The following is a 22,494-nucleotide window of genomic DNA, read 5'->3' as shown; positions in this document are numbered from 1 at the left end:
TGATTGGTAGCAGAAGTACGAATGTTTAACTTATTACTTAGCATCTGGTTCAAATCTCTGCCGACCGGCGTGTCCTCAAAATAAAACTTCAGTTTCCTCAAAGGTGGCAACCCTGACAGAGACTGATTTCAGACACAGCCTTAAATTTCACTTAATTAAAATAGACGGAAGTGTCTTTACCAACTATTAAATGACCTCAAAAGACTGTGACTAAAGCTTTAAAAAAAAAAAGAAAAAAGAAAAAAGGAGCAAAATAAAATTCGGTGCCAGAACATGCTATTTACAGTCTCTAATGAACGGAGATTTTCATTACTAATCCAGCAGCAAAAAAGGAAATCAAGCACCCCTGCTATGAAAAGCCAGCCGGCGCTGGGCCAACTGATGATGTGGCTGCATCATTACCCACACCCTGAGAGGCGAGAGGCAGGAAACTCTTTACCTTAGGCCTTCGCCAGTCATACCCCCCCCCCCCCCCCCCCCCCCCCTCTCCACACAATTCAATTAGATGAATGTTGTTTATGGGCAGTTCTGGCCCATTGGAATGCCATTATTGCTCCCTCTGTCGAATTCGGCATTAGCTGCCCTTCAGTGGAGCTGGGCTTCCAAATGTCATGGAGCTTATGTCTTATGAGATGATTAACGAATGTTTAGAGATGCTCAAGACACAGCTCAGTGGTTATGGCTTTTAATGAGGACCAGATGTAAGGCCTTTTAATGAGGACTGGCTGTGAGAGCCTCCCGGACCTTTAGCTGTATTGTAGAACAACCTCGCAGAAGCTGTAACGGACACTCGGATTTGAGCTCTTACCTGATCTCAGTTGTCAATATCCGATACATGGTTCTCTATCTGGAAAAAGGAGAGCAGAGAGAGGATGTTGAAACCAACGATAGCATTTGGAACTGAGCGCACACATTGTGTTTAATCTTTTCAAAAAGGTCGCTACCCTACACAAAAGCCGCCACGCCAACCTGTGGAACATTTCTTTGTGTGGTACATTAACACAGCCGGTGATCAATGTGACCTTCAGGGAACAAATAAATCTCCTCCACCATGTCTGTGAAAAATAATCTCTTCGATTAGCGAGGGACAGAAAGCTTTCATCAAGGATGGCGTGCCCATGCTCACCTGGTTAATGGATAATAAATATAGCATAATAGAGAAAGCCCGGTCAAAAGCGCGGCCACAGTGCAGAGCTCAAGCCCGATGAAACCGAGGATAATTACCGTGATGGCGCCGCCTGAACTTGAAGAACTGTGAGATGTAAAATAAAAACGGAGTGGCTCTATGGTTTAATTAATACTGTTGAAAAAATATGGGTAATACGTTTTAACCGCTGTATAATTTGGCACTGTGGGTGTTTTTTAAAGCTCCCAGCATGAAGATAACAGTGTAAAGAAGACGGCAATTAGGGTTTCTTTTAGTTTAAATTCTTACACTGACATGCATATTACAGCACTCGCAGCAAGAAACGGAAGAAAAGCACATTGTTCAAAGAGAGACAATGCCAACGTGGTATTTTTAGCTTTCATCAGACCCCAGTCTCCTCCCTCCTCTTCTTCTTCCTCTTCTTCTTCTTCTTGCCCATTTCTACTGTGTCTGGACCTCTGACAGTAAAATGCATTTTTGAGAAGTGATGATGAAATACGTGTCTGGGTCTAAAGCCACAGCTGACTGAGATCAACTGATTGTGGCTGATTGGATACAAACTCATATGAGCTTTAGTGTGTGTGCAACTGTTTGAAGAAAGACTTTTTTTCAAGCTGAAATACATTGATTAGTTTCAGCTTCTCAGCTACTGTTTTTCTTGGTCATACTGTGTGTGTGTGTGTGTGTGTGTGTGTGTGTGTGTGTGAGAATCATAGTATGACTATCTATAGGTTTTGGACTGCTGGCCAGACGAAACAAGCAGTCATTGTGATTGTGACCAAACAATTGATCGATTAGTCAAGAAAATCATCACAAACACATTATTCCGACAAAAATAATGCAGTTTTCATTCATTAAACTGTGTATGAGTGTGTTGTTCTATTATGATAAGAAAATGTGGGTGATTTTAAACTATAATACAAAGATATTATTTAGCAGGGGGCTACGTAAACAGTCGTTAATGCTAATGTTAGCTACGTAGCAATAGCTCCTTTTTAAGTCATTGGTCAAAAGCTATTCAAATCAACAACCCTAAGCGCTATGTGACAACACCAATCACCTACAATTAGTTGATTAATCATTTAATTGAATGTCAGAAAAATTTGAGTGATTAAGTAAAGATGTGAGACATTCGCTGGTTCCAGGTTGTCGTCATTTAACACCGACATCTTTTGAGTTTTAGATGATCAGTCGGATGAAATCAGTAATTTGTCACATCGGGCTCTTGGGATTTGTAAAAAAAAAAGCATGTGTGTTTTTTTTTTATTTCAAAGAATGACTTTGTGAAAGTGAAATACAACCTCCTCCTTCCTGTTCTTCATGGTAGGATCCACACCAGTCCGTACGGGTCTGGGCTTCAACCTTTTTCCTATGTGTCTGTCCCGCTGCTTTAATTACTGTACAGCCTGTTAAGTGTGTAGGTGTGTAAGTGTGTGAGTGTGTGGGCTTGTAAGAGCTGTGCTTCCACCGTTTGAGCCGGGGTCGACAGGGAGAAACTGTCAGTCCGGGCGCCCTCACCATTCACTCAAGTGAAGCCCCGCTCCCTCAGATCTGTGGCCATGAATAATTCTGGAAAATTAACTTTCAGAAACCAGAGGCCGTCTGCCAGCTCGAGAGCTCCCAGAGCGCCTCGCTCTCTCCCTCCCCCGTCAGCCCTGTCAACCGTTTTCTCTTACCAGATGGTGGCCGCCCTCCTCGTCGTAGTCGTCCTCACCTCCATCGGTCATCTCTCCCGCCTCCACGTCCAGCGCCCCCTCGCCGGCCTCCTCCCCAGAGTTTTCTGCCGTCTCGGACACGGACTCCTCATGCAGGGAGTCGCAGTTGTCATCGTACTTTCTCTGCGCCTCTGAGCGAGAGAGGAGCACACACACACACACACACACACACGGAGAGTGAAGTCATGGTAGCAGCAAAGTTTTACTTGGCCGCCATTTTCTGTTTTTACCAGGAGAGACATAAGTACTCGGTCACTTGCGGTCCCTGGAGGCCGTGGTGCCGCTCCTCACACTCAACCGGACACAAGTAGTTTGACCTCAACAACTGCCGCCGCTGTCCGTCTGCACACTCCGTCTACGCCTGATGCATTTTTCATGTCTTACTGAAAACGTGCACCTCCGTTTCGGCTGATGCATCCGTCCACACCTGCTGCAAGATCTTTTGGAGTTTCAGTCGCGCTTCACGAGACTGAACACAACCCCGACGCATCTCGTTTTTTACTTTCAATTTAACCCAAATAAGTACATGATGAGGCGACGCCAGAGCAGACACACCGGTGGGGGACTGCGACTATCGCTGCCGTGCTGCCACTGGTGTAGACAAGGTGTTACCACTCCATGCTAAGCGTGGCTAAATACCTCTGGAATTCCACTCGATGCTAAATTGAGGGAGATAAAACGGCACTTAGAAGAAACCACTGAGGTGTGTTCAGACAGAAAACGAAGTAAATTCTCTCCCAGCGCGATTCAAGCAAATTTGACCACTGGACCGAAACATGCAAATGTACCGGTTGTACATTAGCTAAAAGCTACTGTGCCTTGTAGGAGTGTGTCTGTGTTTTTGTTGTGTTCAACTCCATTAGAAACTCTCCGTCATCAACCTTTTTTCTCTCTCTCTCATTTACAAAACAGATCCATGAAGACCCGGGATGCATGAGAGGATGAAGCAGCAAAGTCGCAGCATCACCACTAAAATTCACTTTGTGTTTCGTCTGAACACCGTCAGGGCTTAAATTGAATTTTAACTGCATGCTGCTATCAAGTCTGAGTCCTCCTTAAATTTCATTCATTATGGCTCATTATTTTTGTTTTTTTATATTAGAAACGTCAGAATAATCGTCTGGTTTTGATTATAATTTGATATCATGAAAAGGGAGAACAGCTTCAGGCTTAGTTTGAAGGCAAATTGGGCAAATTTGACAATATACTGCCAATGTTTTCTAATGTATGGTTTTTCATTTTTAGACACCACGTAATACTGATGATCGTGCATAGGCTACGGCATTGTCCTGCAGAATGGAAGAGATATCATCAATCTCTGTGTCATCTCCGAGACAAACAAGATTAGACTTTCTATTTACCAAAAACCTGGAAACTAGAATTCATTTTTATTTCTTTTTTTTTCCCCTCCAGAGTTAAAGGAAAGGAAATGCTCTTGAATTTGAATGAAGCAGTGCGAACGTGCTTGTTGAGAGATTGTAAAGATGCACTTTGCGGCACAAAGTCTTCCTGACCTTCGCAGCGACTCGGAGACTGTGGGAGCATTTATAAAGACCTCCTCGTATAAACTGAGTCAGCGCGGCGTTGACACCTGTTTGCTGTTATGACGGAGAGCTCTGCTGCTCTTATCTCCCGCAATGTCACTAAGACTTATGGCCAGTGTGTGCTCTTAATTTCCCTCCCTCGGCGCTCGGTGTGCCCTCCCCCCTCTCGGCTTGCCCCTCACCAGACTCGACTCTCTGTTGCTTCTCAATCTTCTCCAGGCGTCCCAGCAAAGAGTCGATCTTCATCTTGATCTGAGTCAGCTCCCGTTTGATGGTCTGAAGCTGGTCCGTCTTCACTGCTGAGGCACAGAAACACACAAGCAGACGACTCCGTTTAAGATACAGTTCAGTTTGCCCCAAGTTCATTTTGCATCCTCGCTCTAACGACGCCGCTTCATGCAGTTTATAACAGGCTGCACGCTGTCATCTGTTAATACTCTTTTTAGTTTTTAGTTTTGGATATCAAATCATATCTCTGACTCACACTTTCCTCGGGGAAGAACATCTCAATCTGGCCGACTGCAAAGTTACCCAGCTGAAACTGTGGACCTGCTGCTTTCAATTTGAAGATTAGTGCACGGCTTTACGCCCACCACTGTGTGCTGTGCTGCTCAAGTTTTGCTCAGCTGTGCCAATATCTTTCAGTCGCCATGAGATGTTTATATAAAGCAAAATTATATTATTATATAAACACTGCTCAACGTTTGACTGTTCCCAACGGAGGAGAGCTGCAAATTGGGACGGCGAACAACTGGTGCACATTCCTTAAGCAAATCTGATGAACTGGTAGCACGATCGTGAACTGCAAGTCAGCTGATCATATATACATGTCAACAAGGCAAGCACACGGTTAAAAACATGAACATTTTCATTGGGTTTAATATATTTCCACCCTTTTTATTATAGCTTATAGATTATAGCAGTGCTTTTCAAGGAAAGCATTAAAACCTGATACAAAAGCATTGAAAAAATCTGAAACTCCATCTGTGTATCAGTGCGAGCCGAGAGGATTGAATTGCAAATGAATAGCAGCTCATTCACTATTTGAAATATCCATGTACTTCTATTTTCTTCTTCTTTTTTTTTGCACAAACCTCGCTAAAGGTCATTTTGCAAATGAAAATATAAGTAACCAACGGCATGTGTAATATCAATTTCAAACTGTTTTTTTTTTTTTTTTAAATTAAATTTTGATGATCAACACCTCTGTTTGATATCACTTCATTTTTAAATCCAGTTTAGTTTCACAATGTATTGACTCCCATTTTCATATCTAAAAAGCAGCTCGTTGCCTCACTGACAGTGCCGCATGAGAAACAGGGGGCACAATTTGCCCTCCCACAGCTTCTGTTTACCGCCTCATGAATAATTGCTCTCCCCCTTCCTGCTCCGCTCTGCTCTCCGTGTTTTCACTCTACAATACATATCCGAGGGTTTTGGGTAAATGAAGCGTAGCCGTATCATGTCAAAGTTTGAGTCCTAACCTTGATATGTCATATGCAAATAACATCTGCTGAACATAAAAAATAAAATATATTTATCTGAAGGACGTCACCATTAATTTAATCTCGCCAGTCTCACGGTTTGCTGAAAAGAGGGTGCGCTCCTTAGCAGCTTGAACTGAGCAGATTAAAGAATTTAGACCATAAAGTAATAAGATAATCTTATTCCTTTACCCTCAGCAGCTGAAATGTGTCATTATTTTGAGAGGGAGGGGGGAAATAAATAAATAAATAAATAAATAAAATGAACTGACACCAGAAGTTGAGAAGAGAACATAAAATTCTCTTTGACACCTATCAGATTCTGTCAGGGCTGGAAAGTGGGATGGATGAGCGCTCGGTAAACAAACCCACGACTTCCTGTAAGGCTTCACGTGGGAAAAAAAAAAAAAAAAAAATCAGAGGCAGGAGAGAACGCACGGAATCAAAACATCACTCGTCCGGTTTCGTGTCTGCATGCGGCTCTTTAAGTTAAGTGTGGTTTGATGTATGCTTACGCCCACACCGCATCACAATGCAGAGCCCCTCCTATGTCTGGCGTGCTACTATGTATGAGATAAACTAATGCATAAAACATAAACACCTACAGTTGGAGGAGATGTCAGAGCATGATAAGAACGTATGACATATTAACCGGCTGTAAAGGATGTTTTAATCTTTCCCCCCAGAATTCATGCAGAAATAAAACAGAACAGCAGGTAGGATCCAACGCGTGCTCCACGCTATTTGTCGGTGCATTACTTCTTGAAAACGCAGCAGGATGATTAATGTGTGGTTATGAGAAAAGCGTGAAAAAAGCGGTTTACAACGCCGCGCTGAAGGCGATACATATGTAATACGTGTGTGTGGCAATATCCAAAACACAAGTCTGGCGTTGTTTGTGGTGAAAGCAAGCCGTCAAAACCCCGAAGCTACAGAGAAGCAGAAAATCGACCTTTCTGGGAAGGAGAAAACTGTGGATGTACAATGATATCTCCACGCACTGAAGTGTCTTCCCATCTCTCTCCGTATCACCTGCCTCCATGTGTACAAACCAACACGCATGAATGCGCACCCCGTGTGCACTCACGTCCTAATTCGAACATTATCTGGGCTCGCTGTGGGCAGCTTACTAGTCGTCCTTTGATGATAAGAAAGTGCGGAACAGTTTCTAATTTATCGCCGCCTCCAGGCCTTTTTTCCTTTTGTGCTATCAGTCACATAAGCCGCTGAGAGAAAAACATCCACGTCCTAATCCAGCATCGTTTCATCAACACGGCATCTTTCAGATAGCTCGGGTTAAAGGAAAAGAAGGGGGGAGAATAAAAAAAAATATAAATAAAAAAAAAAATGCCATTGTTATTTAATAAGCATTAGGGAAGATTTCTGGGATGAGAAATGGATCTAATTTTGGGACTTCACGGTGTACTGCAGAACTTGTGTCTTGGGGATAGTGAGGATCTCTTGAATCACTGGTGTATGAAGATTAAACCGGACAAAGAGTTTTGGAGCCGGGGATGCTGATGTAATTCAGACTATAAATAGATGTTGGAACCAGCTTGGAGATGTTAACACTAGGGAGGGGGGGGGGACGACGACGTTCAGGGACTTTTTTCCATGTTTGATGCTTTATCTGGAAAATAGTGTTTTTCATCTTTCAGTACATGGCTCATTATAAACAGCTTTTTTATGTATTAGTAAATTCAATAAAATATTTGATCGATAAAACTGCCTTTGGCAAACTACCTCACACTTCCAGTTATTGCAAAACGTATCAAGTTAATGTATGCCCCCCCCCCCCTTTGTCCCTATCTGGTGTGTGTTTAATTGCAGGAGTGGAGACAGGTGTGCAGGAGGGCGGGGCTACACACACTATCACAACCAAGCTGTTAATGAATTCCCCTTTTGGTTCAAACTTTCCTTCTCTCCCTCTGAATTCTGCCTTTGTGTTTCCCGGACGAGCTTCAACAGTGTCTGTGCTGTTGCTTCTGTAAACTCAAGTTGAACAAATAGTGACTTTTTAGGAGTAAACTCCAAAGGGGGCAACCTTTCAGAAGAGACCACGGCGGCTCAGATTCTTCTCTGAGTGAAACGACCTGGAAGTATCCGAGTGGCAGCCGTGATGAGAGCTGGTCAAATTCTTTAGCATTGTGACTTCTCCTTCACATCCTTCCTCAACCTCATGACGTTTCCCACTGAGGGCGAGGAAAAGTGGTTCGGGAAAGGAGATTATTTTGCCATGGCTGTAATCAAACGGGTTTCAAAAAATGACAAGTCTTTTTAAAGGTTCAAAGTTCATTCCTAACCTTTCAGCAAGTGAGAAAAACAATCTCACCCCTGGGTGTATTTAGTCTGTTTTGAATTCCAGCTTTTAAGCCAACTTGAGGGAGACACTCTTAAAGTGCTCGGAAAATAAATGCAAATTTTGAACATCTACATGAGAAAACTGATGAAGATCATGCGATATGATCAAGAACTCTGGAAAAAAGCTGCTACTAAATGGACCTTGTGCTTAAATTTATTTTTTTTTGAAGAAGAAGAAACAATTTAAATTTTACCCTCAGTGTTTCTTTAAACAACAAACAGGCCAAAAGTTAGAGTCCGTCTTCGTAAAGTGACGGTGAATATCGTGTCAAAGAGGCGTTTTTAACGTGAATCCATCCCCGTGATCCACACATCTGACGTCTGCTTCTTTTTCTTCCGCTCAAGTGAGTTATTACTCATACACAGCACAAGTGGTTCAAACTGCCCACACTGACCCACACTGCTGTCTGGGCAAGCTAACCTTATTCTGCTGTCCAATCTATCTCGGCCACAGTCGATACAAACGGTGATTTTTCACGGTCCTGGCAGGGGCAAATTAGTCTCCCAAACATACAGCAGCGCTGCTTAGACAGAGGAGGGAGAATTCATTGACTCTGTCCAAAAAGAGGATGGGAGATGGGGCTTGTTTTTTTATTTTTTCCCCCTTCTCTATAATACCAACTGCAACTGTGTCCTCCTGACAGACCTTACCAAGCTGCTCGCGCTGATAACACCGGCCTAGACAGACAACAATGAACAAACACTGCAGCCAATTACACAGGCTACGGATAGAAAACTAACGTTTAGGAAAACACAGCTGACCACAGCTCCACAGAGATGCCCCCAATCTCACATTAATTACATTTAGGATGTTTTTTTTTTTTTATAATGCATCACCAGTTAATCAGAAGAACTAAAATGAGATCCAGATGCATCCTGGGTGACGGGAACAGAGCCGTGTGCTGAACGGGGTGCTGCTCGGATCATATTTGTGTTTGTGCGTTTTAGTGTTTTGCTCTACATTTGCAGTGTGACTTGTTCTGAGCTGCTGGAGTGAATTAAATAGCTTCTTTTTTTATTTTTTACAGTGGCACTGCATTAAGTAGCAGAGCTGAATCACGCCGCCACCTTTTCTCTCAGAGCGCCACGGTTTTGAGATTTGCATTAAGCCTTCAGTTTTTTGTTTTTGTGTGTGTGTGTGTGTGTGTGTGTGAAAAGAACAGAATACCATTAGCGTAATTAGACTGTGTTTTTTCCAGAAAAATAAAAAGTTAAATAAATACAAAATTCCGGCTACAGCCGAGGTTAAACCACAAGACGAGTAATAAAAAAGCACCTTATTGTACGTACGTTTGAGCCCGGAGGAGGAGGATGATGTGGGAGGTCTGGATGATGAAGAGGAGGAAGAGGAAGATGTCTTGATGGGGAAGGAGGTCTTCCCGCGGCGGGAGGAGGGAGCGAGCACCCTGGAGCGTTTGAGGGGGATCACGGCTCTTGGTGGGGGGGCCACTCTGCCATGGTAGTCAAAAAGCCTCAAGAAAAAGAAAAACCTGTGTTACACCTCACGTCTTAAACTCACAGTCTTTTTATAAAAGTCCTTTTTATAGCATTCAGAAAATGTCCATCTATAAGAACTAAAGTTTTTCTTTCTGTTTACTCCACCATGACCTCTTTCTAAAGCCTGTTATCTGTTCCCAGTATTGTATTTCAAGATGGATTTTCTATGGATTCCTCTTGGGTTCTTTCTCTCCAACAGCATACATAAAACAAAAGGTAGACATTACAGCTCAGCTCTACCAATACGCCTCTTTCTGTACAACTATCTGGGCCGTTACATGCGTGAAAATAATCCCAACACGCATCCCTTTTTATCCATTTTTTAATTTTTTTTTTTAAAGTGAAGAGGATGAAAAGAAGAAGGTGCTAAATGTCAAATGAAGGTGTCAAGCTTCAGCTGTGACAGCGGACGTCTTGTCACGGCTCTCAACAATGTTTGACATTTAGAAAATGCCTCGGCAGATAATCACTCTGATCACTGGCAGATGAATGAGAGAGAGACAACAAGTGTCCCTCACATCGCCGTGCTCGAGTAGCCTGCTCGGCGTGTTCAGCCATTTTGACAAGTTGACTGTTTGAAGGTGCCTCTGTGGGAAAGTAACGCAATCATATCTGACAGGGGGGAGACTTTTAATAAGGAAGAGTCAGTCAAAGTCTGAAGAGGAAAATCTACTGACCGTTCACTGAACCCCTTTATCCAATTAGGTTTTGTCCAATCATAGCTTAGTAATCATAACCAGACATGGCAGGCCTGTCAAGCGTTGGACTTCTCCAGATGTTGATGCACCGTACATGGCGGTAGTTAGCGTGAAACTCTGAATTTTAAAGCCTTTCCAAAACCAGAAACATGTCAACAAAAGCATAAAGAAGACGGACTGGATTTAACTGTATTTATCTAAGACGCATTAGTTAGCATGTCCGGCTAATCATACTATAGCACCCGCCAACTGTACCAAGCATTTTGTTAACCAAAAAAACAAGTGTAATATAACATGTGTGTATAAACTTAGATTATACTTCACTAACTAACACTAGCACCAACTACCTGTGTATTGCAATAAGACAATGCTGTTTCTTTACTTCACTGTCTTCTACATGGACATGCAGCTTTAGCATTAGCTTGTCTTTTCACACAAAACCATGTTTGTAGCCGTCGGGTTCATATTTAAAAACCCCTTATTTATCATTTTTGCTTTTTTAAAAAAAAAAGAAAAAGTAAAGTAAGCTGAAAACAGTTAAAAGCCAGAAACAGTGTTTTCAACCAACTCACAGGTGTTAGCTTAATTAGCTAGCTAGCTAGCTACAGCTGATAACATCTGCCAGTGACTTTTAAGTGATAAACCTGCAACATAAACGGCATTATGTGACGCCTGGGAATGCAAAGCCTGACGGGCAGTAATTAAGGAGGATGGGGGTTTAGCTCAGGGTCAGTTGTTTCCTTGTTAAATCCCAAATTTGATAACAAAATGACTGATACATACCTGCTGTAGAAATCATCCCTGTAGTACTCGTAATCAAATTCATAACCACTGTGAGAGAGACAAACAGAGAGACATGGAGACGCAGATAAAGAGAGGGCTGCAATAAGAGGAGCCATTTTGGATCCGTCAAAAGTAAACAGATCAGTTCCAGCCGTTCTGACTTGAACGGAAACCCTCCTTGTTTATGCCCAAAAGCTCACTGCAGGTTAAGCAGGAAGTCTGGCATGCAAAGACAACGGATCAACAAAGAAAATAAAAAAATAAAAAAAAGTTTGAGACGGGAGAGAAATCAGAGAATGAAAGGAAAGAAAAATCTTGTCTCAGGCCCTGGAGAGTAAAATCAATGTTAAGTATCACGCTCAGGATGGCAAGTCATTTAGGATTCAGAGAGAGGAATAAAATAAAGAGACGAGGAGACAAGAAGGAGCTGTTTTGAAATGTTGCTATTCTCACAGGAATTTTAATTAGGATTAATGTATTACTATTTCAATTTGGAGAAGTGTAGTGTTGGTTTTTGCCTCTCCTCTTCCTGTTCCATAATTACCATATTACATCCTGACTGTTTTCAGCCGCAGCTATAAAATGCAAATTAGGTTTTATAATAACACAATGCACAAACTAATAAATTAGTAAAATAAGACGTGCAACAAACCAACAACTCAGAAAGGAGCAAATTGGTTGTAATATAAACTTCGCCAATGGACAAACTATCAGCCGATACAGGAAAGTGTCCCAGTGAATAGAAAAACATGCCTGGCCCTCTGTCACATTAGACTTCAGTAAACAAGCGCCGCTTTGATCTGTTCGTGACCAGCAGATGTGTACGGGCCAGAAAATCAGGGTCATGCTTAATGATGCTTATAACAACAGCAACTCCTTTGAGCTTTCCAGGCCTGTGCGGAACAAACTCCAGTCAAGGCTGGGGAATGTGGAGAGCTTTAAAAACTCAATTAGAAATTCAAGGTTCAAAAGGAAGGGGGGGGGGGGGGGGGGGGGGGTAGAAAAAAGAAAAAAGACAGAACATAATAGAAATCCTCGTATTCTAAATATTACTCCACATTTACATCAGCGGGAGCAGCAGGATTTGAAAGAGAGTTAATATTTATGACGAGCGGCACACCTTTTGCGTGTGAAGCAGTGTGCGAGGAGGAGGAGGAGGAGGAGGAGGAGGAGGAGGAGGAGGAGACATCTTACCTGTAGACGGCGGAGAGCGGCCGTTTGGAGCCGGCTTTGGGCCTGTATGGTTTGGGCTCGCCTGCCATGTTTATGTCTGCAAAACCAGACACAGAGAAAAACACTTGTCAGTCATTTATTGCACCACAGCGAACAGTGTTTGCGTAAATCATTCATAAATAAAAGACTTATTATAAGTAAGACCTCATTTTAACTTTTTTTTTAACAACTATAAATCCTCATATTAATAATATTATGGAAGCAAAGAGAGGCCGTGTTCATTTGAGTTTTATAAGCAACCGAATGCCAAATTGTAAATGTAAATTGTGATGAAGTTTTAAATACCACTGAATTTTGTGTTGAATTATTTTTTACTTTTAAAATCATCTGAATTAATGTTTTAAATTCTCCTCTTTAAACTTTCTTCTGAGGTTAATTCAACTTTTGCAATTTCAAAAACTTGAATCCAGTCTGAATATCTTACTGAATATGAACACTCAACGTGAATTTAGTTGCTTTATTTTATTTATTTCAATCTCAAAAAGAAAAGAGCTTAAAAAAGGTCATAACATCAAGTATCCACTTGTGGTTAACATTCACAAAAAGTATTCAGTTAATTCCCTACAATACAAAACACTCTTGTTATGACCATCTATGAAATGTGAAGTATTCCCTTGTTAGATTTATACATTATATGAGATTGAACCTCAAGTTCAACATGTCTTTGTTGATGAATGTTTCATAACACACTTTACCCACATGAAAATATCCTTAATCATGTGCTACAAGTACAACAGCTCTGTTATATGCAGTAATTCATACTTAAAAATCAGAAAACATATTCATTAAACACTTTTGTGTGAGATTAAATGTAAGAATTTCTATTGATTCTTAAATATTCTGTACTGAACTTCACCCATATGAGGTGTGTTAGAGGATTTCATTCAATGCATATCAGCACCAATGTTTTCCACACCGCTGTGTAACCTCCAATCATTCAAATCCCAAGAACTGTGTCATTGACAGCAAAACAAAGTCCCCCTCTACAGAAATCCTCGCACGGCGCAACGGCTCATGATGCTAGTGATGGTTCAGCGTACAGCTCAAAGCGCTGCCTGAACACAAGGCAGCATGAAAGCACTATTTCATAAAGAGAGTGAAAAAGCGACGGAAGTTCTGTGCTATTTGCTCAGCAGAACTGAACTCTATGTTTTTCATGCAACCCTTTTTAAATGCGCAATACTCAAAGCTACAGTAAAATACTGTGGGACACATTCACTAAGGTGCATTGCAAGGAGCCAATTTTTCTCAGGCAAGACAGGAGACCTTGTTATTGTGCACAGGAAAGATTACAGAATTAATTTCTTGTTGCGAGGCAGGAGAAAATCCTTGAAAATATAAAAACAATGAAAAAGGAATAAGCATATAAAGAAACTCCAACAAAAACTGTATGTTAGAGGAGCTCTGATTTACAGCCAGCTGTTTGTTCATGTAAAAAAAAAAAAGAAAAATGTTACCATCAGGTGTACAGTTTTGTGATCGAGCCAGTGATGCAGACTTTTTCAAAATTGCTATCTGTGCATTGCCAAGGGTGTTGCAAGGTCCTTGTATTTTGTGCACAGTCTGAGTGGCTGCTGGGAGAGGAGCCAGGGGGTCAAAAATATGCACCCGGTCCAAAATAAAACACTCAAGCGCCGAGGAAAAACAGTCCAGGAACTTTATGGACGCAGACATTAAGAACATTTTTGCATAGTCTGACCAAAAGCACTAAAATCCCATCATCTGCTTTTTTTTATTTTTATATCTTTGAATCACAACCTTCTGCATGCATCTAAGCATCTGCAGAAAGGCCGTTTAATAACCAGCAGGATAAAAAAGTTTAAGACCGAGAACAATGCACCAATCAACAAGGTGCCCCTGAGAGAACGAAGCCAAACCTCCTCGGTGTCGCAAAGTCGCTCTGAATAAGAGCTGCGGCTAAGTGCCTCGTATGTGCACAGATCACTTTAAAGGCACTCTCTGACAAATTGTTTTTTTTTTTTTTTTTTGCATGCAGCCATGGTCTCAGTATCATTTTGCCCCTTTCAGCAATACACACTTGCTTAAATAATTTATGCCCCCCCCCTCCTCGCCCCTCAACACCAAACAAGTGGAAGCGCCCCAATCCCTGGGAGTGGAATTGCACAGGGGTAAAAATAAGCTGCTGGCAAACTCCTGCCTCCTTCTCCCAGTGGCTGCTCTCATGAGAAATAGGATTATACCCTGGTCTGTTTGTGTACTACCTACTTAGACATGCTGAAACATAGACTTTTTACGCAGAGCTGCATGACCAAATGAGTGTGCGTGTGTAAGTGTGTGTGTGTGTGTGTGTGTGTGTGTGTTTGTCTTGAGAGAGGAGGTCGGGACTGACCATGATGCTGACTGATGGGATAATTATTATTTTGCTCATCAACCTGAATGTTTACTTAGAGATAGGAGGACCAAACCTTTTTTAATTAGCTTGCAACAACCCAACGGACAATTCATCTCTGAGCCACGGTGCTACTGTGGTTCATGTACTGGACTCAGCCCACTTTGAAGCTGTCGGGATAACACACACATTTTGTTTTTTCTCTCAGTTCAGATTGTTCAGTTGAGGTGGGTGAGCCACATAAATCCTGACGCATCGTGTTTGCTCTTTCACTCAGTTAGCTGAGGAAGGCCTAACCGCAATGAATATATGTAAAACAGCACCTGCTGGCATTCACTGCCTCAGCACTAATCTAAACTCCATAAACATGTTTTTCTCAGATGAAAGTAATAAAGAAATTTAAAGTACCTTTTTTTAATTTATTTATTTTTATTTTGTTTGTTTGTTTGCAGCCTTGGTACATGGCTCCTTCAAAACTCTGAACACTACTTTACATGAGATTCTACAGGCAGCGGTGGAGAGCGCTCCACAATGGGCTTGTTTTTCACACCATCCTCACTCGTGTTTGTGTGGGAAAAAGGTCTGTGTGCAGCACTAAAGACTGCGTTTAGTTTGTGTACGTGAGTTATTCCTCTGTTTTGCCTTCGGCTTGCACCCATTGGTTGGAGCTTGCTCAATATGCAGCTGGAGCTCTCCGTGGTGCTGAACAAGTTACAAAAGGTTCTTGAGGTCTGTTGCACTGCTCTGTCTGGGCAGCGAATAAAACACCAAAAAGGGGCTCGACCTTGCAGCTGCGTGAACATATACTCGATGCTGTTTTGAATTTTGCAGTCCTGAAATTATTTATAGCTTTTTCAGTTCCTATATATTTTTTTATTTTTATTTTTTCTTTGTCACAGCGAATGCAGTGCTGTCTATCTGGTCTGTCTATAGATAGTGAAACAAACACAACCCAGGTAGGAGTAAATATTTAAGGTAAGAATGTTAGTGGCTGAGGAATTGGGAGAAAATAAATTGTTCTGGAGGTAAATTACGATGGAAAGATTGAGGCACGGAGGAATAAGTAATCACTGAAGACAAACCTGTGTTTCCTCTGTCAAAAAAAACAAGGATCCGTGACTCCCCGAAGGAACCTGCCCATGTGTTTTATTGGTCTCATTTGTTGCCTTACATCTCTGTCTCCCTCACACTGCTCGTGCTCATGCTTCCTGTTCTGCCCTCGGCCTCACCCTATCCCTCAACGTCTCTTTCTCTATCTCCAGCCGCCTCTCTTCCCCTCCCTCAATCACCCACCCCCCCCCCTTCCCTCGTGCGTGCACTCACACACGACGATATCTAACCCCACCTCGCCATCCGTCACTCTCCCCCACATCCCGTATTTCCTCCTGTGTCTCAGTGCGTGCCGAGGAAGCTCATTATGAGACATTTCACTGCAGAGCGTCACCTGTGGGGCCTTTTCTATTTGACACCTGTGCCGCCCATGAAAGCTTTGCAAGTCTTATTCCTCCCCTCCTTTCATTAGTAAGGGATGAATAACAGCAGAGCAATGGCAGTCGAGGCTTTGAATAAATCAAGGCCGTAAACTGAGCCATATGGTAACATATTGCTGGGGAATCACTGGGATGAAAAAGTACTCTTGTGAAAATCAACAGGACCCCAAAAACATAAGGAGAGGGAACAGGAAGACCCTCATATTCCTGGAAGGAATATGAATGAACTACTGAGGCAAGAACAAAACCTGCTAAAGTCACAACAAATCAGACTCTAATCTTTCTGCCTCCGTGTCTCTTCCTGAAAGAGACGGTCTACCATCTCAGACACAGGAGGGAAAACCAGCTAATAGCCCCGGGCTTCAGAGGAGTGCTATGAGGCATGGGTAGCGGGGGTCACCGCAAGGTCAGGAAGAGGGAGAGAAGGATAGATTGTGTCTCGGTGAGCCAAAAAACCTCTTTGTATTAGTGTGGGGAGAGTGTTGGAAGATGGACAGGAGGGCAGATGCCTTTAAAAAGTATTTCTCCTGCAAGCCGGAGCTGCCACCCGCCATAACTCCGCTGGAGTGCTGATAAATCCAATCCCTCGGCTTTCAGCGGCTAATTCTGCATCAGGCTATTGTCTAAACAGTCGGCAAGCTACGTCAATCAAATATCGTCAGTCATGATCGAGATAAACAATGATTCAAACTGCATTCTTCACTAAAAAAACAAAAAACAGGCTTCGTACCATTTTACATCTAGAGCAGAAATCAAACCCCACAAGTGACTCATGCCCTCATTTTGAATTGCACCAGCTGTAAGGCTGCAAACGCACCAAAAGCAGTAATTTGCATGTCAAACTACCTTGCTTCTATGTCAAATTTCCTCAGCAACGGAAAACATAGCAACCGAGCCACAGTCCTTTTTTTGGGGTTTTTTTTTTGCTGCCGCAAATGACCTGTTTGGATGCCTGCTGTGGTGCAGCACACAGGCTGTAATTGACAAAACAATTGTTGTGAGTCAGTTATCACCTTTAATGTGTCTGGGCCCTCACACAGAGGCTGCAAATAAACAGGGAGGCATTCAGTCTGTTCTTTAGGGACACGAGGCTTCCTAGATACATACCAATTACTAGCTGTTGTAGTGGATCATGGTGATTTCTTTGATATATCTTTTGAGAGGAGACATCGATAATGAGTCAGTGGTGCATTTTAGGAATAACAACTGGCTATTTTTAGAACATTTTGAGATACTATTAGAGTTGTGCGGTAAGCTGGAAAATACTGCAGGGATCCAGGAGTATAAATCCTGTTTATTTATGCATCGACAGGGTTGGGTGACTGGCAGTTGGAGCACTTCCAAGCCTTCGATGGGCTTTAACAGAAGAGCAGTGACAATGACAGTGTGTTGATATGTTTACCATCTTAATTTGTTAATGTTGGCAGGCTATCATTTGCCAATTAACACTGAAATTGGAATACAGCTGAGGCTGATGGGGGCGTCATTAGTTGCAGACCTGGTCATGAAAAAAAATAAATTGTTGAGCAAATTTCAAATTTTGATCTGATGATGCTGCCAGACAAAAAGTCAGGGGATGATCAGGGGCACTTGAATATATTCAAATTTCATGGCAATCCGTCCAATAGTTGTCGAGACATTTCATTTCAAGGGCCGGCCTCATGCAGGCGCTGGAGGGAAAGTCAAGACAGCGTGAAAGCTGTTAGGATAAACTCACTGAGAACCAGGAATCTCTGCACGTTCATCCAGTAGGTGTTGAGCTATTCCACTAGAGCAATGCTGCCGACGTGGCTGAAGACACAATCTGCAGCTCTGATGAATTTCCTTTAAGATTCTGGGTCAATTTTTGGAAGAATTCAGCAACAATGGTGCAGTGTTTTGGTCCCAGCTGCTGCATCAAAGCTTAATTCACTACAGCTCCGACTTGCACCTCTGACTCACTTCTTCTGTAAAGTAACAGTGGGCAAAGCTCATGGATATTGTGTATCATGGATTTCTCAGAGACAAAGCTGATGTTAAAAATGGAGGGACATGACATAAACATTTTAGTATCATTACATTATCCAAGCCCACATGTTTCTATGTTGATGATATTCAAAGAAATTTCACTTAAAGCATCGTGATCCGTGCCAAAGGCATCAAACCTGTGATATTTAATTTATAGGGCAGTCTTCCTAACCTAGAACATCCTGCCACCATCAAAGCACAAAAAGTCCTTTATCCTCCTGATTACATAAAAAAGCTGCGGCGTCTCCTTTTCCAGTCGTATCGCAGACGAGCAGCACAGCGACCAGGTGAATGCAATAAACAACGAACCGGCGAAGACCTTCAAGGAATGAGAAATGTGCTCTTTTCTTTTTTCCAAAAACAGAGGGAACCTCTCGACAGACCAGCGCTGATGGCTCTACAACACATTCGTCACTTCTTTTCCCTTAGCGTGTTCTTTCATTTAATTCTCGTCCAAACACCCAACTGTCTATTTGATGAGATAAACATTAAAAAGGCAAAGGCAGGGGTGTGTGTGTGTGTGTGTGTGTGTGTGTGTGTGTGTGTGTGTGTGTGTGTGTGTGTGTGTGAGGGTGATGGACGCGGAGGGAGCTGCCGATCATCTCCTCATGGAATGAGAAACTCCGACGGGCGCCAATCTCCCCGACGTCTTAATTAATTGAACAAAGTAACTAATCATGCAAATTGTTCCTCAGCAGGAGAGACATGAGCAGAGAGACGGGGAGAGAGCGAAGGAGCTGAATCATGCAGGTGATGGACGTGCAGAAGGGACAGGTAGGGGATGTGTTAGGGGAATGGATCTCCAACTCCAGCTTCGTCTTGGTTGCCTTTTTGACGTGAACCCCTCGCTGAATTGTGAATCAGGACAGGTCTGCCGAGGGAGGCAGAAGGTCTGAGATGAAGGAAATGCCGCATCTAATACTAAACACCGTACATCATGTCCCGGAGGCGAGACCCTGGCTGGTGCGGGCCTCATAAAACGCCAGATATACCTTTCATCTCTCCACCTCTGACATATTTCCTCGGACTGATAAAGGCCATATTGCAGGTGTAGACTCGACAAGTTAATTGACAGATTTCCACAAAATCTCAGAGTGAATTACAATCAAATATGCCATCACAGCCGACTCTTACCGAGCGCCGACAGGTTTTCATTTTTCACAAAGGCCTTGCCGCTCCTCGCTGAATCAGACCTCACATTTCATTCACTTCACTCCCAGACATTAGCCTTGTTCTTACTTCCCTGTACCTGAGGAGCCCTCAATCAAGGCCTGAAGGCACTGCGGCCCCTTCAGAGTGAAATGAGCGCTCACCTCTTCCTGTATCTGCGCTGGGACTTTGCAAGCGGCTTGTTTACGGACGACCTCAACAACATGAGTCGCAGCAGGCTAACGCTGTTGTCTAATTACATGGGGGGGCGGGGGAGGGGGTGAAAGGAAAAAAAAAAAAGAGTGGCGAGGAGACGGGGCGATCTGCATATCAAAGGTGTTGTTCTATGAACCTTTGAAGATCAAACATCAGGAGAACCATGACTCAAAGTTCAAGGTGAGGTGAGCCGGATCTATACATTTTTCTGTTTGAATCCACATATTTTAGCTGACACGTATTCTTTCGCATCAAGTTACCGCAAACTTTTGTTTTTTTTAAATTTCTGACTAACTTCTGGCTGAATGACACAACGAGACTGTGTATACTGTCAGACTTTATCCCCCCCACCCTCCCAGCAAACATGTGAGCCAAAGTAACTATCCCTTTTTAAAATCCCTGGTTGAGCAGAACTGCTTTATGGAGATTTCTTTGTGATTTTTGCATCAGTGTGATGAAGTACTTTGATTTCTCGGGCATTTAATTTGCCTGGATTCGCAAAAACAGACCGCTTTTATCCACTAACAATTTCTCGGTCCATTTTCCAAGAAACGTCAATTCATACTAATCTTGTGATATTAAAAAAAAAAAAAAATACCTTCGACATGAAAAGATTAGACAGCTGGATCCGACTTCCTGAAACATGAGGGTTTGATGCTTTTAGTTTTGGACAAAAAATGAGCAAATTTGGGGTTATTACTATTTTATAGTCAAACAATTAATCGATAATGAGAATAATCACTAGCTGTTACTGTGTTGACAGAGGCACAGTGACATGATACAGTCACATTACATGTTGTGCATTATGATTTACACTTGCAGAGCACAAATGAGTACAAGCTCTTCATTCCTGAACCTTCACAACTTTCAAGGTGACACAAGCTCCAGCAGACCGGTGTTGAACGGTGGATTGCTTCTCTACTCTTAAATTCAGACCAGAGTTCACTAAACAGCCATTTTATTATATATGACAACGACAGACCATCACAAAACTGGAGCATCTCTCTCTCTCTCTGTGTAAACACTCGAGTGTGACTTCCAGTCTGCCCGGTCTGCCTCGCTGCCTTTCTCTGCAGCTCCACGGACCAAACTCCAAGGGGGATCAGCTCATATATAATCCTCCGAGCCCTTCAGGCACCGGCAGCACAGATAAAGGCATGGCATCGGTTTGAGATCACGTCCCTCTGTGTGACCTGTAAAACCCAGTGAGCTGTCTCACGCGAGTCAACAGTGATACACTTCAAAAAGCAGGCGATTAGAGCGGCTGGACGGATGAACATGGGAAGCTTAGTGGCGGGGAGCCGGGCATGAAAACAAACACAGAGCGGCCAGTCGCAAAAGAAATAAAAAAAAAAAAACATTTAGCATTTAGAACAAGTTTCTCCTCTGAGAATCAGCCATGACAACCGTCGATAATCAGGTTATCACCATCGACTTTCCTCCTCTGCTAAAAATAGGGCCCCTTTATTTTTTTTTATTTTTTTGTGGCTCTTAAAGTGTTGAACCTACAACAGAAATCTTTGACTTGTTCTGACATCATGCTGCTTCCAAATTCCCACTTGCACATTTATATTTAATTTAAAGCAGGAAATAAAGAGAATCACTGATTGAGGGGAAATTTTGACAGGCGTACCGGCGGCCCTGGCTATATGCATGAAAACATGAACCTGTGTCACTCATCGCCTGCGCAGACGCGTAGCAGAAGCTCCGTGGTTGGAAGAGGGAAAGAGCAAGATGTTACAGTTTCTCTAATTATTTCAATGTGCCTGCCATGACATTTGACAGACGTTAATTTCACCATTCTTCAGACTCTGGTGCGCCGCCGCAGTCACATCAGTCGACTGTGCACATTAGATCCAATATTAATACACGCCATTCACCAAAGCCTGTTGCTCTAAATATTCTTCTTCTTCACGATAAGAACAAAAAACATCTGCCATTTTGCAACAAACCCCCCCCCCCCCCGAAAAAGCTTATTGCACACAGGAACGTGGATAACAAGGTGTCATTTACTTGTGAGTGTTTGGTGATGTCTCTGTGCTTCGGTGCTCGTATACGTGCGCAGATGTCACTCTGTGTGTGTGTGTGTGTGTGTGTTTGTCTGTACATCACATTGATTGCTGCTTCTCCTGGCAACAGTCCAAACAGCCTTTGCTCTACTAAACGCGAGTGGAGCTGCTGGTGGGAGAGACGAGGACTCTGTGGGGAGGGTGAGGGAGGGGGAGGGTGAGGGAGGGTGAGGGTGAGGGAGGGTGAGGGTGAGGGGGAAGGGGGCGACATCTTGTGACAACTCTGTCACATTATTTCATCATCGATGGCGGAGCCTCATTAGGTCCTTTTTTCTGACAGATGAGATCACATCTGCAGGAGAGGGTGAAGTGCGATGCGTTAGATTGTCCGAGTAAAAAACAAAAACAAAAAGTGTGAAGCCTTGGTGCATTTTTAATCTGTAGCAACTGCAGCTAAAGTCTCCTGAACAGATTATATTCTGTAATTCTGTGTCACCGAACAGAAGCAGAGCAGCGGACTCTTAACAGCTCCGGCAAAGATTGTGTTGCACATGATTTGTATTCCTTCCCATGGACATGCAAACTGAAATTTTGGGCAAAATGGAGCTAAGCTGAAAAGAAGTCTAGTCTGGGAGGCAGAGACACACACACACACACACACACACACAGAGCTACTCTTCACACTCGCACACACACAACTGCCCTTGACACATGGCTTGAGATACATGGAGGACATCTGACAGAAGATGTAACAGCCTGCCTCTTGTGCCCCCCCTCTCCCTCCCTCCCTCCCTCCCTTAACCATCAGCAG

At 42.9% G+C, this 22,494-nt stretch overlaps 1 protein-coding gene across 2 annotated transcripts in view; it reads right to left on the bottom strand.

Moving 5' to 3' along the window:
- Window positions 1–22,494, bottom strand: part of ralylb (RALY RNA binding protein like b) — a 53,724-nt gene that overhangs the window by 5,059 nt on the left and 26,171 nt on the right. Inside the window, exons 2-7 of one of the 2 annotated variants that reach the window (XM_023431441.2) lie at window positions 12,424–12,499; window positions 11,230–11,277; window positions 9,542–9,723; window positions 4,589–4,705; window positions 2,824–2,993; window positions 809–847 (exon numbers count right to left, since the gene is read on the bottom strand). In XM_023431441.2, the coding sequence (XP_023287209.1) occupies window positions 815–847; window positions 2,824–2,993; window positions 4,589–4,705; window positions 9,542–9,723; window positions 11,230–11,277; window positions 12,424–12,499 (626 nt within the window). In that variant the 3' untranslated portion in view covers window positions 809–814. The remainder of the gene's footprint in view (window positions 1–808; window positions 848–2,823; window positions 2,994–4,588; window positions 4,706–9,541; window positions 9,724–11,229; window positions 11,278–12,423; window positions 12,500–22,494) is intronic. The other variant, XM_023431440.2, reaches the window with a different exon arrangement.

The sequence above is a fragment of the Seriola lalandi genome, unplaced genomic scaffold, assembly GCF_002814215.2.
Source record: "Seriola lalandi dorsalis isolate HSWRI2012SDOR001 ecotype SW California unplaced genomic scaffold, Sedor1 jcf7180002054923, whole genome shotgun sequence".
NCBI lineage: Eukaryota > Metazoa > Chordata > Actinopteri > Carangiformes > Carangidae > Seriola > Seriola lalandi.
The sequence above is the reverse complement of the archived record's forward strand: the minus strand, read 5'-3'. Positions and strand labels throughout refer to the sequence as shown.